At 51.0% G+C, this 13,677-nt stretch overlaps 1 protein-coding gene across 1 annotated transcript in view; it reads left to right on the top strand.

The window, feature by feature from the left end:
* Positions 1–13,677, top strand: part of HTRA1 (HtrA serine peptidase 1) — a 57,810-nt gene that overhangs the window by 26,029 nt on the left and 18,104 nt on the right. Inside the window, exons 2-3 of the mRNA XM_067709162.1 lie at positions 6,109–6,208; positions 6,622–6,826. Coding sequence (XP_067565263.1) covers positions 6,109–6,208; positions 6,622–6,826 — 305 coding nt within the window. The remainder of the gene's footprint in view (positions 1–6,108; positions 6,209–6,621; positions 6,827–13,677) is intronic.

The raw sequence follows: 13,677 nt of genomic DNA, 5'->3' as shown, positions 1-13,677 counted from the left end.
CGCCAGTGAAGCTGTGTGGGCCTGACATTTTCTTTCTGGGAAGGTTGTTAACTACAAATACAACTTCTTTAATAGCTGTAGGATTATTTGGGTTATCAATATCTTCTTCAGTGAGTTTTGATAAATTATGTCTTAAAAGAAATCTGTCCACTTTTTCTAAGCTGTAGAATTTATGTGCCTAAATTTGTTCACGGTACTTCCCTATCATGCTTTTATTGTCTGTAGGATCTGTATTGATGCTCCCTCTTTGACTCCCTGTTTGCCATTTTTGTCTTTTCTCTTTTTTTCATTCATCGGGAATGTAGGAAATACCTTACTTTCATGTTTCTGAATTACCAGCTTTCCGTAAATGGCAGCTGTTACTGAATGCCAGCCGGTTCCAGCTTTCCGTATGATAATGGAGTAGCTAGAAGGGCCCGGCCTCAACCCGGCTTGAGACGTCCCATCCTCGTTACCTTCTGCCGCCTCAGTTCTGGCTTAATTAAACACGGCCCTCACTTCATAGAGGGAGTTATATTTGTCTTCTTCTGGTGAGGTTGGTTACTCCATGGGAATTTGAGGGAGTGCAGCTGGGCTTCAGTTCAGGCTAGACTACCCTGCTGACACAGTCCCTGTCTCCCAGTGGCTGCAGGTTGCCCTGGTAAGCTGGGGAACAGAGTACATGTCAAAGCCAGAAAAACCGGCTTACCGCACACCTTCCCCTTGACCTCTGCCTCTGCACTTGTGGCCACGATGGCCCTGTTAGGAGGAGCCTCTAAGACGTACACAAATTTGCCAAGGTGAGGAGAGTGGTTCTCTGGACACTTTCACCTCTCCCTTTACTTCTCTGCTGTGCCACTGAGGTACGTGGTGCTCACACCTGTCCAGAGCTGCCTACTGAGCAGCACCTCCACTAGTTCTTTTGTTTTTTCATTTTTAAACTATGCCATAACTTGGCCAAGCACTTCATCATATACAGGAGCTCATAAAATCAGCATCAAAAACACATGGAGGTAGGGCTTCCCTGGTGGCGCAGTGGTTGAGAGTCCATCTGCTGATGCAGGGGACACAGGTTCGTGCCCCGGCCCGGGAAGATCCCACATGCCGCGGAGCGGCTGAGCCTGTGAGCCATGGCCGCTGAGCCTGCGCGTCTGGAGCCTGTGCTCCGCAACGGGAGAGGCCACAGCAGTGAGAGGCCCGCGTACCGCAAAACAACAACAACAACAACAAAAAAAAACAAAAAAAGAAAACATGGAGGTAGATATTATTATCATCACATTTTATGGACAAGGGGAGAAGACATGGAGGAGTAAGGTGACATACTAAGGTCACATAGCCAATAAGTCCCATACCAAGTGTCACACTCTGATCTTTCTGAGACCAGAGCCTGTGCTCTTACCTATCCTCCCCATGCTGAGTGGCCTGGATGCCCCAGCCCTCCATCTGTCTGCATCACTTGGAGAGTGAGTTGTGGCAGAGCCAGCCCAGGTCCATCTCTGGAATTCTCCACCCGAGTTGACCCCTCTGGAAGGAAGATAGTTGACCCGCAGTTGAAATCACAGCAGGTGGGGCCAGCCAGGGTTTCTAAAGACCACAAGGCAGCAGCAGCTTCCTTTAGCTCGGTGGACAACCTTTTACATGGAGCGGGACCCTCGCATTGAGCCAAGCTGCTCTTAGCAACACTCTTATTCCTCATTCTGAAATTGCATTTGGAGAAGACAAACACTTCTTTGGTTTGACGTTTTGCCCATCTTTGGACTATTAGTTGATAGTTCCTTCAGTTCAGTTGTTTCTGCTCTATTTATTTCTCCCATTAACACAGATCCACCAATGATAATAGAGGTCACCCGTTGCTTTTTTTTTTTTTTCGGTACGCGGGCCTCTCACTGTTGTGGCCTCTCCCATTGCGGAGCACAGGCTCCGGACGCGCAGGCTGAGCGGCCATGGCTCACGGGCCCAGCAGCTCTGCAGCATGTGGGATCTTCCCGGACCAGGGCACGAACCCGTGTCCCCTGCATCGGCAGGCGGACTCTCAACCACTGCGCCACCAGGGAAATCCACCCATTGCTTTTTCATCTCAGCGGCACAATTAAGGCTTGTCACTGTGGCTTTTCAGTGGGGTCTGTGCACCCACTGTCCCTCCTTTCTGTTTACACATCTGCAGAATTAGGGGAGTCCTGTGCCCAATCTCAGATTCCACAGTCTCCTTATTTTGCTGTAGCATGTTGGAGTGAGGGGGAGAGACAGGGATTAGATCATAGAAGGTTGAAGGTGGAATAGACTTCACAGCTCATTCTAGAGGTAGTTGGCCCCATTTTACAGACGGGGAAATGGGGACCACCCGGTAGACTGCAGATGGAACCTGGGCCTTCTGGTGTCCAGGCCAGCATCCTTGCTGCTCTCCCACATTGCCGTCCCAGGGGACAGACCCTGGAGCCACTTTCTCTAGTGTGTGTGAGGAAGCAACTGCTTCTTGTTTTAGCTGGAAAAACCCATTCTCACTTTCATCCCTGATGTGGGCAGATTCTCCCGGGCTTATGTGGGAAGTAGGAAGAGGAAGCGAGTGAATGATTTTTAGTGGCAAGACTCTAGTAATCGTCCTTCTTTTGAGGGTCTCAGAATCTCCACACTTCCCGGGGGTTGCTGGCCTTGCTGGAGTTAAGCCTCCTTTTGGCCTTTCCCAGGGAGCTAGTCCGAGGAAGCCCAGATGCATTTGTTTACAGTTGTCTCTGGGTGATGCTCATGGGTTCTGTGTTGGGAAGGAATGTTTCTATCCCCTTGTTTATATCTCCTGTTGGAGAATGCAGGGAGACGCGCCAGTTAAATAACCACAGCTACCTGGGGTCCTGGAAGGGCAGCAGGTATGTGATATGGAGACGTTGTAGGTTTGCTCAGACTTTTCTGTTATTTATACACTCCAGGAAGAAAATTTAGTGTCTCTAGAGAAGTCATTTATAGTCTCTGAGCCTCAGTTTCTCTAAATATAACATGGGAGCAATATCTGATTTTCCTCTTCCACAGGAAGGGTACCATAAGGAAGGCTTTTCTTTTCTTTTTTTTTAAATACATTTATTTACTTATTTTTGGCTGTGTTGGGTCTTTGTCGCCGCGTGTGGGCTTTCTCTAGTTGTGGCGAGCGGGGGCTACCCTTTGCTGAGGTGCGCAGGCTTCTCATTGCGGTGGCTCCTGTTGTTGTGGAGCGCAGGCTCTAGGCACACGGGCTCTGTAGTTGTGGCGCACGGGCTTAGTTGCTCCGCGGCATGTGGGATCTTCCTGGACCAGGGCTCGAACCCATGTACCCTGCATTGGTGGCGGATTCTTAATCACTGCGCCACCAGGGAAGTCCCAGGAAGGCTTTTCTTAAACTTATTTATTTAATTTATTTATTTTTGGCTGCAGTGGGTCTTCGTTGTTGTGCACAGGCTTTCTCTAGTCACGGCGAGCTGGGCTACTCTTCATTGTGGTGTGCAGGCTTCTCATTGCGGTGGCTTCTCTTGTTGTGGAGCACGGGCTGTAGGCGCACAGGCTTCAGTAGTTGTGGCATGCGGGCTCAGTAGTTGTGGCTCGCAGGCTCTAGAGCACAGGCTCAGTAGTTGTGGCACATGGGCTTAGTTGCTCTGTGGCATGTGGGATCTTCCTGGACCAGGGCTCGAACCCATGTCCCCTGCACTAGCAGGTGGATTCTTTTTTTTTTTTTTTTTTGTGGTACGCAGGCCTCTCACTGCTGTGGCCTCTCCCGTTGCGGAACACAGGCTCCGGACGCGCAGGCTCAGCGGCCATGGCTCACGGGCCCAGCCGCTCCGCGGCATGTGGGATCTTCCCGGACCGGGGCACGAACCTGTGTCCCCTGCATCGGCAGGTGGACTCCCAACCACTGCGCCACCAGGGAAGCCCAGCAGGTGGATTCTTAACCGCTACACTGCCAGAGAAGCACCAGGAAGGCTTTTCCGATGGTACCATATGAAAGGGTTCTGAAAGCAAAAATAATAAATATTATGCTACCATAAATTTGTTGAGTTAGTTAATCTTGCTCAGTAGTTGCAGATCTTTTTCTGCACCTATGCAGAAAAGAGAGCAGATTCCAGCCCTGAAATAAAGCAGCTCAGAGCCCAGTAGCCGTGACAGACAGGGGCCCTTTGTTCATCGATGGTCTTTCACTTCCAAGAAGGAAAGCTTGGGAGAGGCAGGCTGGTACCCGAGATGTCCCTGTGCCCAGGGGTATTGAGCTGGAGAACTGAGGTCCCTGGTGGGGACACACAGCCCAATCTGTACAGATGCTGTGATGCCACTGGGGATGCCTGTGGACACGCAGCTCTGAGAGCCACAGAAGACTTGAGAGTGTCACAGCTTTCACAGCCTGGCACCTGGAGAACGGCTGTACCCCTGGCACAGAGGGGTGTGTTTGTGTGTAGGAGTGTATGTATCTGTGTATACGAGTGTAGCTGTGTGAATGTATGTATGTGTGTGAGTGTAAGAGCGTGTGTGTATACAAAAGTGTTTTGGTGAGAGTCAGAGTCTGTATGTAAGAGCGTGTGTGCATGTGTATGTGCGTATGTGTGTGGATGTGTTTATGTGTGTGTACATGTGAGTATATGTATATGTGTGTACGATCATGAGTGTGAGAGTGTGTTTGTGAGCATATATTCATGAGTGTGTAAGTGTAGGTGTGGGCGTGTGTGTGTGTGTGTGTGTGTGTGTTGGGAGCACAGGCCCTTTGGTTAGCAAGGGGCAGTTTTGCAGGCCTGTGGTTTCCTTTTAAACCTCAGCCTCCTTGCGAACCCCCGTGTGTGAACGGTGAGGGAGGGAGACCAGCTGTGGTGAAGGGTCAGGGTTCTTTTCCTTTTATTTCCTACTCATCATGGATCAGTACTTTTGTAAAATATGCTAAAAATGAATTACTACCAAAATATAGTTTAAAAAGACAGAAAATATCAGCCCCGATTTAAAATTTTTAGATGCAAGAGGCGTAAGATTTCTCCGTCAAATTTCTATGAAGGTTTCTGGAAGCTCCCTGTGAGTTCCTGCATGGGGCCAGGTGGCAGCGGGGCTGGCAGAGCTGCTGGGTGCAGCCCTGTGCTCGACCCACGGGCCAAGGCGGAGAGGAGGGAAAGGAAGGGGTGCGGGGGTTCTTGGCTACAGACTGGCCTGGAGCCCCTCTGCTGTCTCTCTGCAGAGAGACTTGTTCAGGGGTGTCAGCAGGTGGCACGGGTTTGGGGTCAGAACAAGAGGCTCAGGCTGCCTCTGCCACCCGTGTGCCCGCAGAATGGGGGCTCCCAGCCCCTGAGTCTCCAGGAGCTCATTTCTGAGGCAGATGCCATGGGTGTGCACATCGGGCTGGTGGTATCTAACTTCTTGCCTTGCTGGGAGACCTACATCAGATTTGTGATTGACAGCTTTGTCTGAAAGGAGCTTTGCAAATGCCCACCGTACGGGGGGTTCCCTCATTACAGTGCATATGTTTATAGAGAGAATTATGGTCATTCGATTTTCTCTTTTTTTTCCCCCCAACAGAATCAAGGCATGTCTTGTGTCTTTTGGCCTGGGATGTCCTGGGGTCGGGGAAATGGAGTGAGTGCTTAAGATGTGGTGGGAAGCTGCTCTGGGGACAGACAGCAGGAAAGACACCATCTGTGCCTTTGCCTTAATGCTTTTTCCTAGTAGCCTTTTAAATCTATAACACTTGATGGGCATCTTGTCAAAAACAGCCTCAGCCCTCCCCTCGACAGCGGCGGTGTGCTGAGAAGGGCTGCTGTGTGGTGCTGCGGGAGTCGGGGAAGGGACACTGGTGGACGGTGTCATGTCAAGGTGGCCCTCGGGCGACCAACTCTTTGGAAAAATGTAGGAGGCCCGGATATCTGCTGGAGCCTCTGGTTCAACATTCTCGAGGTGAAACTATTGAGAGCAAGGAAGCCAAGACAAGAGGTCATCTTTGGTGGGTTTTGCCGTCTTATCTGAGTGGGTATTTCCTCGAGAACCAGAAAGGTCTTTGCAACTGAGCCCAGTTGCAAAGGGCTCTTGTCCTCACCCTCCTTCAGGTTTTCTGGCTCTTCTAACCTATATCTTTCTCCAGGTGGCCACAGCACAGAGCACAGCACCTTTTAAGTGTCTCGTCTTTGTTTCTGTTCTCAGGGCAGGAAGATCCCAACAGTTTGCGCCATAAATACAACTTTATTGCCGATGTGGTGGAGAAGATTGCTCCTGCTGTGGTTCACATCGAACTGTTTCGCAAGTAAAGAGAGCCTTCCTTTTGTTCCTCAGCCTCCGAAGCTCCCACCGAAACCGCTGCCATTAGCAAAACATCAGATCTATTTAAAGTGTCCCTGAATATAGTCCTACAGGAAGATAAGCATTTCTCCCTTGGGATGTTTTCCTGTTTGACTACTTAAATCTACATTCTTGACCCTTCTAGATATTTTAAGAACCTCTGGTTCTGAAGAGATTCCCTAAGAATATTTTCTAAGTGGAATGTTTGGATGCGTATAGAAGTCAGTCTAACGTTCCATTTTTTAAAGTTAAATAAAGCCAGTGTGTCAGGTAACAATTGCTAGACGCGTGCTGCAGTTACAGAATCGGTTCATCAGTGTGTCTCAGAGCTGATCTGAAGATGTTTCAGCCTTAACCAGGTACTTTTTTTGGTTCTAGGCTTCCTTTTTCTAAGAGGGAGGTGCCTGTGGCCAGTGGGTCTGGGTTTATCGTGTCCGAAGATGGACTGATTGTGACAAACGCCCACGTGGTGACCAACAAGCACCGAGTCAAAGTTGAGCTGAAGAATGGTGCCACGTATGAGGCCAAAATCAAAGATGTGGACGAGAAGGCCGACATTGCACTTATTAAAATTGACCACGAGGTAAGTGTGTGCCCCACCTGCAGAACCAAGTTCTCAGGTGCCTTGACTGACATTTGGCTAAATCTGGAGAGGTCAAAAGGCACCAGAACTCCCTGATCTCATGAGATTCTGAAGCGGGACCAAACCAGTCAAGTCTGGACCAAAGGAGAACATTTAGGACATGCTGAGTGTGACCTGGGGTGGGGGAGGGGAGGGAGCTCATGGAAGCTTCTTTAATAAGCAGGCTATCAGGTGAGAGGTTTTTTGTTTGTTTGTTTGGTTTTTTGCGGTACGCGGGCCTCTCACTGTTGCGGCCTCTCCCGTTGCGGAGCGCAGGCTCCGGACGCGCAGGCTCAGCGGCCATGGCTCACGGGCCCAGCCGCTCCGCGGCATGTGGGATCTTCCCGGACCGGGGCACGAACCCGTGTCCCCTGCATCGGCAGGCGGACTCCCAACCACTGCGCCACCAGGGAAGCCCTCAGGTGAGAGTTTTCACAGTAGTGTTTTCAATTTTTATAAAAGAAAGCAATAGGTTTATAAAGAACTGAGTAGGTAAGCAGTGAAAATTGAGTTTCCCTTCCATTCTTAGCCCTGAGGCAACTGTGGCTGCAGATTTCTGTTCCTTTGTGCACTCATCACATATAGAGAATTTGCTGGGTTTTGAAGTTAGCCATCATTAGCATGTGAACAGCCACTCTGAAAACAAACCAGGTCTCCCAAATTGGGTTTTTGCAGAGTTACTAGGTGTGTTTTAAAACAATACTCCAGGTAGATAGCTAGTGGGAAGCAGCCGCATGGCACAGGGATATTGGCTCGGTGCTTTGTGACAGCCTGGAGGGGTGGGATAGGGAGGGTGGGAGGGAGGGAGACGCAAGAGGGAAGAGATATGGGAACATATGTATATGTGTAACTGATTCACTTTGTTATAAAGCAGAAACTAACACACCATTGTAAAGCAATTATACCCCAATAAAGATGTTAAAAAAACAAACAAACAAAAAAAAAAAAAACAATACTCCACACAAAAAAGTTTTGGAAACCGTGAATTAAAACAAAGCTAATGGATTTTGTCCTCATGGCACTTCTCAGAGCTTTTAATATGCTAACGTGCATATGACTCTCCTACGAAAGGGTGTGTACTCTAAACTACAATTTTCTGAGTGTAGACTTTTTTTTTTTTTTAAACAGAGACACAAAGAGCTCAGTTTGGGAAAAGGTTTGCTTTCTTTTGAAATATTCTCCATGTAGGCATTTTTGTTCTGTTGATTTGTTTAGCAGTCTTCATACCTGAACTTAAATCCAATTTTTTTAGACCATCAACAATTCCCACTCTTTGGTACGTTAGTTATGGAGGGTTTTTTTGCTGTGTGGCAGGTGCCTAGAGAGATGGTGTTTTCTGGTTTCTCCACGCTCTTGTCATTTTCCAGACTTCATCTGGAAAGAGGAATCAGGCTAGGCTGGAATCTTGTTTCCGGCCCAGGACAAAAGATCATAGACCTCGAGCCAGGAGGGATCTTCTTCTCCGGCTCTCTGTACATTTTACTTGATCCAAGCTGTGAAGTCAGACCCAGGTGGTACAGCACGGGCTGTTTATGTTTGTGTTGTTGATTGGGACAGAAACAGGCTCTGCGCCTGGTGTAGGTAACTAGGTAACTGGCCTTTAGCGATGTCTCAATTGCGTATTATTTCTGTTAGGTTACCGTGGAATTTCTGTAACAACTAATCTTTCAAAATGTGTTTATCGGTCACAGTATAATCATAATAACTTCTACTTGATAAGCTCCAAAGCTGGACCAGGCTCTGCCTTCATTTGTAACTTTCACCTAATCTGCACGATAGCTGTATTATTGCCATTTTATAGAGGAAGAAACAGGGGTTCAGAGAGCTTAAGTCACCTGCCCGAGGCCACACATCTAATGCTGTGGTGAAGTTATAGCCTCCGAAGCCGGCCAGGCTCCCCAAGTGCCCAAGCCCGTGACCGTTATGGGAGGGACGCAGCCTGGCCTTTTGATGTGATGGGCTGACTCAACTTTAAATAGCCCACTGGGAGGCTGGCGCACCCCGGCTTAGGTTCACACTGCGTGAAAGGTGTCCAGGATGTGGTAGTCTCACCGGAAGGAGGTGACCAGAATAGCATAGCCTGTGGCCACACGCGGGACTTCTCAGCTCCACCGAGCCCTGGGGAAGCAGCCAACCTTGCGGGCTGTCTGCAGGCAGGGCTCCGGTCTGGGTGCTGCGTGAGCTGCCCCCGCGGGCTAATTTCATGTTTGGCACGCGTGGGTGCAGCCCATGCAGCTGCTCTGGCCGGGGGATATCCTTTCAGCTTTTGAGCCAAGGTGGCGAGTGTATTCTCCTGCCATCCCTGGCATGTCCCGGCTGGCTGTGAACCATCTCCCATCTCGACAGACCAGCTTTGTAAGGTGTTTCTGACCTGGCTCCTACTGTTCCCGGGAGGCTAGCCTTCCTGCCAGCAGCGCGCTATTTGAGATGCGTTTCTAGCCCAAGAAAAAGGAGCTTGAAAATTTAAAGTCGAGCTAACGTGGCCTTTCAAAATGGAATCGGAAATGAGAGGATATTAAATTGCAGACGCCCACACAAGAGACTGGTTTCCACTGACTAAACTACTTTTTTTTTGCTGATTGCGGTGGGAAGTGGAGAGAGTAAAAACATCTCTTCCAGCTCTTTCCATTTTGTTCCGTTAGTCTGATGATTGATTATTTAGGAGAGGGGGCTGCGGACTGGCTTGTAATCAGGCTCAGTTTGGAGAGCCTCTCACCTGGGTGAATACAGATGTGCCCGAGCACATGACAAATGTGCCGGCAGCGCTGGGGGTTGAGGTGAGCTTGCCTCGCGCTGTGTCACCTCAGCAGCGAGAAACAGGGCAGGAAATCTCAGAGGAGGCAGAACAGAACCAACCAAAATTGGACTTGAGGGTCGAAGTCACTCCGAATGGCGCTTGCCGTGTGAGGTCAAGGCCCAGCCTCCCCAGGGCTATTTGCTAATAACCCAGTGGAACTGGTGTGACCGCCCCCCGCATACACGGGCCCAATGGTTAAGTTGGTGCCTTATACTCTGGTCTCATTTCCTCCCCCCAGCACGAGGATTTCACTTGAAGGTCTCTCCATTACTTAAACAGCCATCCTCCTTCCTGAGCATGCGATTCTTGCCACTTTTAATGAATGAAAATTACCATGGACATCTGTTATCACTGCCCACTTTTCACCCACCCCGTCCCCCCTTCTTCTGGGAGCAGAGGCCAGCATCTCCTTCGGGGTCCATTTCTCCCCCACTGGAAAGTCTTGAAGGGACCACCAGTCATGACACCCCGCCCTCTGGGGCCAGGTGGACACGGGACCCATCAGACCGAGCAGATCCTCAGCTTGGAGCAGCGACTGAATGCCACCCACGGAAAAACAATATGGGGGAAGCTGGTGTAGCCTCTGCTGCCGGGACCCCGCTGCCCCCTGAGTTCCTGCCCTTTCTGAGCCTGATCTACCTACTTTCCCTTCCATTTTGCAAGCCCCACCTCACATCTTCCGTACACCTGCCTCGGCTTGAAGTTGCCAGAGACGTTTCTGGGCTTGAGACCAAAGGAATTTTTGCTTCTCACTGCCGAGCGGACACATGTGCGCTCACTTTCCCCGCTGAGTTTTGAGCCAGGAAGAACCTTTGGAAGAAAGCTCACTGGGCAGAGCAGCTGTCTTTCCCTGGTCTGCCGCTCCCACCAAGCTGGAGAAGGAGGATGTCCCCCAGCAGGCCCATCCCCTCCAACCACAGGCGGCCCGGATATCTCTTTCTGTGCTTCTGTCCTAGGATTTGCAGCTCCCCTTTCCTCAGGACCATGACTGGGACCAGCATTCATCAGGGGAGGGAATGCCAGCTGCAGGAAGGAAGGACAGTGTGCATGCAAACAGTTTAATAGAAAGCAGCTTTGAGGGCAGACTAGTTCAGCCTTACATAAAAACGGTTTCCAGATGTGTTGAACATGACACTGGCTGTGTCTGCAGAACATTTAAAAATTTCCTCCAAAGGCAGCATTTTGTCTCTGCAGTTTTTTTGTTTTTTTTGGTGGTACGTGGGCCTCTCACTGTTGTGGCCTCTCCCGTTGCAGAGCACAGGCTCCGGACGCGCAGGCCCAGCGGCCATGGCTCACGGGCCCAGCCGCTCCGCGGCATATGGGATCTTCCCGGACCAGGGCACGAACCCGTGTCCCCTGCATCGGCAGGCGGACTCTCAACCACTGCGCCACCAGGGAAGCCCTGCCTCTGCAGTTTTTTTGCTGAGTAGTTCAGGGGGAGAGAGAGAGAGAGAGAGAGAGAGGGAAAATATTTGGTTTCTTTAGGCCAGAGTGCAGGACAGAAATACCGGGGATGTACTGAAGAAGGTGAGAGAGGAAAGTTACTTTTGTCCCAGCTGCTTTTCCGCTGTGTTGATTAGAAAACAGGCAGGAGAAGGTCATCTGTCCTCCCGCCTTGATGATTGCAACTTTCAGATTGGGTCCTGTCTGCCCTGTGTAAACCCCTTCACACACTCTCTGTTCTTACAGAGAGATCGTAACTGCTTACAGGGCCTTGGAGGGGCGCCCCACTCTACCCCGCACTCCTCCCTCTGCCCCTCCCCCTCTCTGCTACCCCCCGCCCCCCATGCAGGGCTGTTCTCCTGGGGCCTTGGCCTTCCCTCCCTGGGGTGTCCCCATCCAGCTCCTCCACAGGTGACCTTCCTTGTCCTTCAGGCCTTGGGTTAAATTCTGCCTCTGCCCCAGACGGCCCTTCCCTGACCCCCTACCCCGGGGAGCGCCCCACGTCCCAGCCTCCCCTCGTCACTCTGGGGCTGCATAACCCCGGAGGTGGTCACATTTCCTCGTTCATTTGTCCCTTCTCGCCCCCTCATCGTAACTCACGATCGTCTTATTCAGTTGTGGATATCAGTTTCTCTCTGCTGCTGGAGTGTGAGGGGCGCGCCTGTCTTAGTCACCTGTGAGGAGGTAGAGGCTCAGCAGCAGTGTCCTGGGTGTGAACTGCGAGCCCTCCACTCAACGGCAGGCAAGGCCGGCTGCCCTGAGGGCTCGGGGAGCAGGGAGGCACTGGGGCTCCTGCAGTGATCCGCTGCCCCCTTTCTGGCGAGGAGGTGACCGCGCAGCAGGCTGACTGCAGGGCAGCAGCCCCCAGACTCCGAGGCCAGTTCTCATCTGATCCAACGGCTGCCTGGGGTTTGGTCGGACGGCGTGTTGCTTTGCTGGGGCCCCCGTAGCTCTGCGGTCTGTGGTAACTCAGAGCCCTGGTGAGGTGGTGAGGTTTCCTGTGGGCGCTTCTACCCCGACGCCAACACCCAGGGGAATATTTGGAAGCAAGCTTGTCGAGGCTTATGAAGTGGTTTTCTTCCCTCACTCCCAGACCTGCATCCGCCCTTGGCCACCTTTGGGCCAGATGCCACCTATGGCCCTGTTTGAAGTGGCTGAAGAGTGACAGCCCTGGGCACGGGGGCTGCTTTGTGGGCAGAGGGTCCTTCTCCTGCTGAGCGGGCTCTGGTCTCTCCACGCCTGTCTCCTGGAACGTGGCCTGCTTGCAGTGGATCTGCCCCAACTTCTCTGAGTGAGGAGGGTCCAGGCGGCCTGGGGACGATGGTGGGGGAGGGGAGTGGCGGGTGCCAGGTGTGACTCGTGCCCCTCCACTCCCCCACCCTGCGCCCAGCCTTCAGCCAGTTCCCCTCAGACAACCTGATTGTCGGAAGGCGCTGACTCAGCCGCCTGAGCTCATCCAAAAGTGGATCAGATAACACAGAGCCTGTGCTGGACCGGCTCCCCATCTTCTGGAGTCTGTCACTCATGCTTGTAAAGTAACCAAGAGCTGGAATGCTGCTTGCCCTACCATAGTTACCCTCGTATTTTGTTTCTGTGTTTTTCCATTTGAATTCTTTTCCCCACTCCCTCCGTCCTGGTTGTTTTGTGGTCTCTCCTCTTTTTCTCCCTGAACTGAGAGGCCTGCATTGCATTTGTTAAAGAGGCCCCAGACCCTGTCGATGTAACGAGGCTTCTGTTACCGTATTGATTTTTACCATTTTTAGGGGGATGCAGATCAGTATCGCATTAGGTGATGTCAATCCAGACGCTGGCGTGGAAGCCGGCGTTTTTTGCTCTGGGCCAGCCTGTGTCCAGAGGCTCATGGGGACGAGGCTTCTCATTGTTCTGACTGCAGCTTCTCGTGGAATGAAAATATTTCAGTTCCCCAGACTATCAGAGCTGGAGCCCTTGTGTGTTCTCTGGCCCCATTTCAAGAGCTTAGTTGATTGTTAAGGAAATTCTTTGGCTGTGTTTTTCTCTTAATATGGTAATGCTTTTTTTCACTTTGGCAGACTTTCTTCAGGGTATTTGACCAAGACTCTTATTTATGGTTCTGACAAAGCAGCTGGGTTGTCGGGACTGAATTTGTAGATGCTTCATCCGGAATGTCCCCTTCAATGAGGAGGGAGGGCATGCATGCATTGTCAGTTTAGTGAGTGAGTAGCAGTGTGTTGGGGCCCAGGGTTGGCTAGCTGTGGCCTGCAGTCCAAATCCGGCCCTCCATCTGCTTTTGTAAATAAAGTTTTATTGAAACACAGCCATGCCCATTTGCTTATGTATCAGTAGAGTCTACAGCTGCTTTTGCTGGACGGCAGCAGAGTAGAGTAGTTGGGATGGAGACCACATGGCCTGTGAAGCCAAAAGTAGTTACTCTTTGGCCTTTCACAGAAAAAGTTTGCCAACCCCAGTGTGAGATGATTAACACCTTGTTCTAAAGGAGCAAAGTGTGCTTGGACCAAAATATACTCTTAAGACCCAAGTGAGGTGAAGCACGAGGTCACTACAGGGGAAAGGGCAGAGAAGCTGATCTCAT

This window comes from Pseudorca crassidens, chromosome 16 (assembly GCF_039906515.1).
Source record: "Pseudorca crassidens isolate mPseCra1 chromosome 16, mPseCra1.hap1, whole genome shotgun sequence".
In the NCBI taxonomy this organism is placed as follows: domain Eukaryota; kingdom Metazoa; phylum Chordata; class Mammalia; order Artiodactyla; family Delphinidae; genus Pseudorca; species Pseudorca crassidens.
The sequence above is the reverse complement of the archived record's forward strand: the minus strand, read 5'-3'. Positions and strand labels throughout refer to the sequence as shown.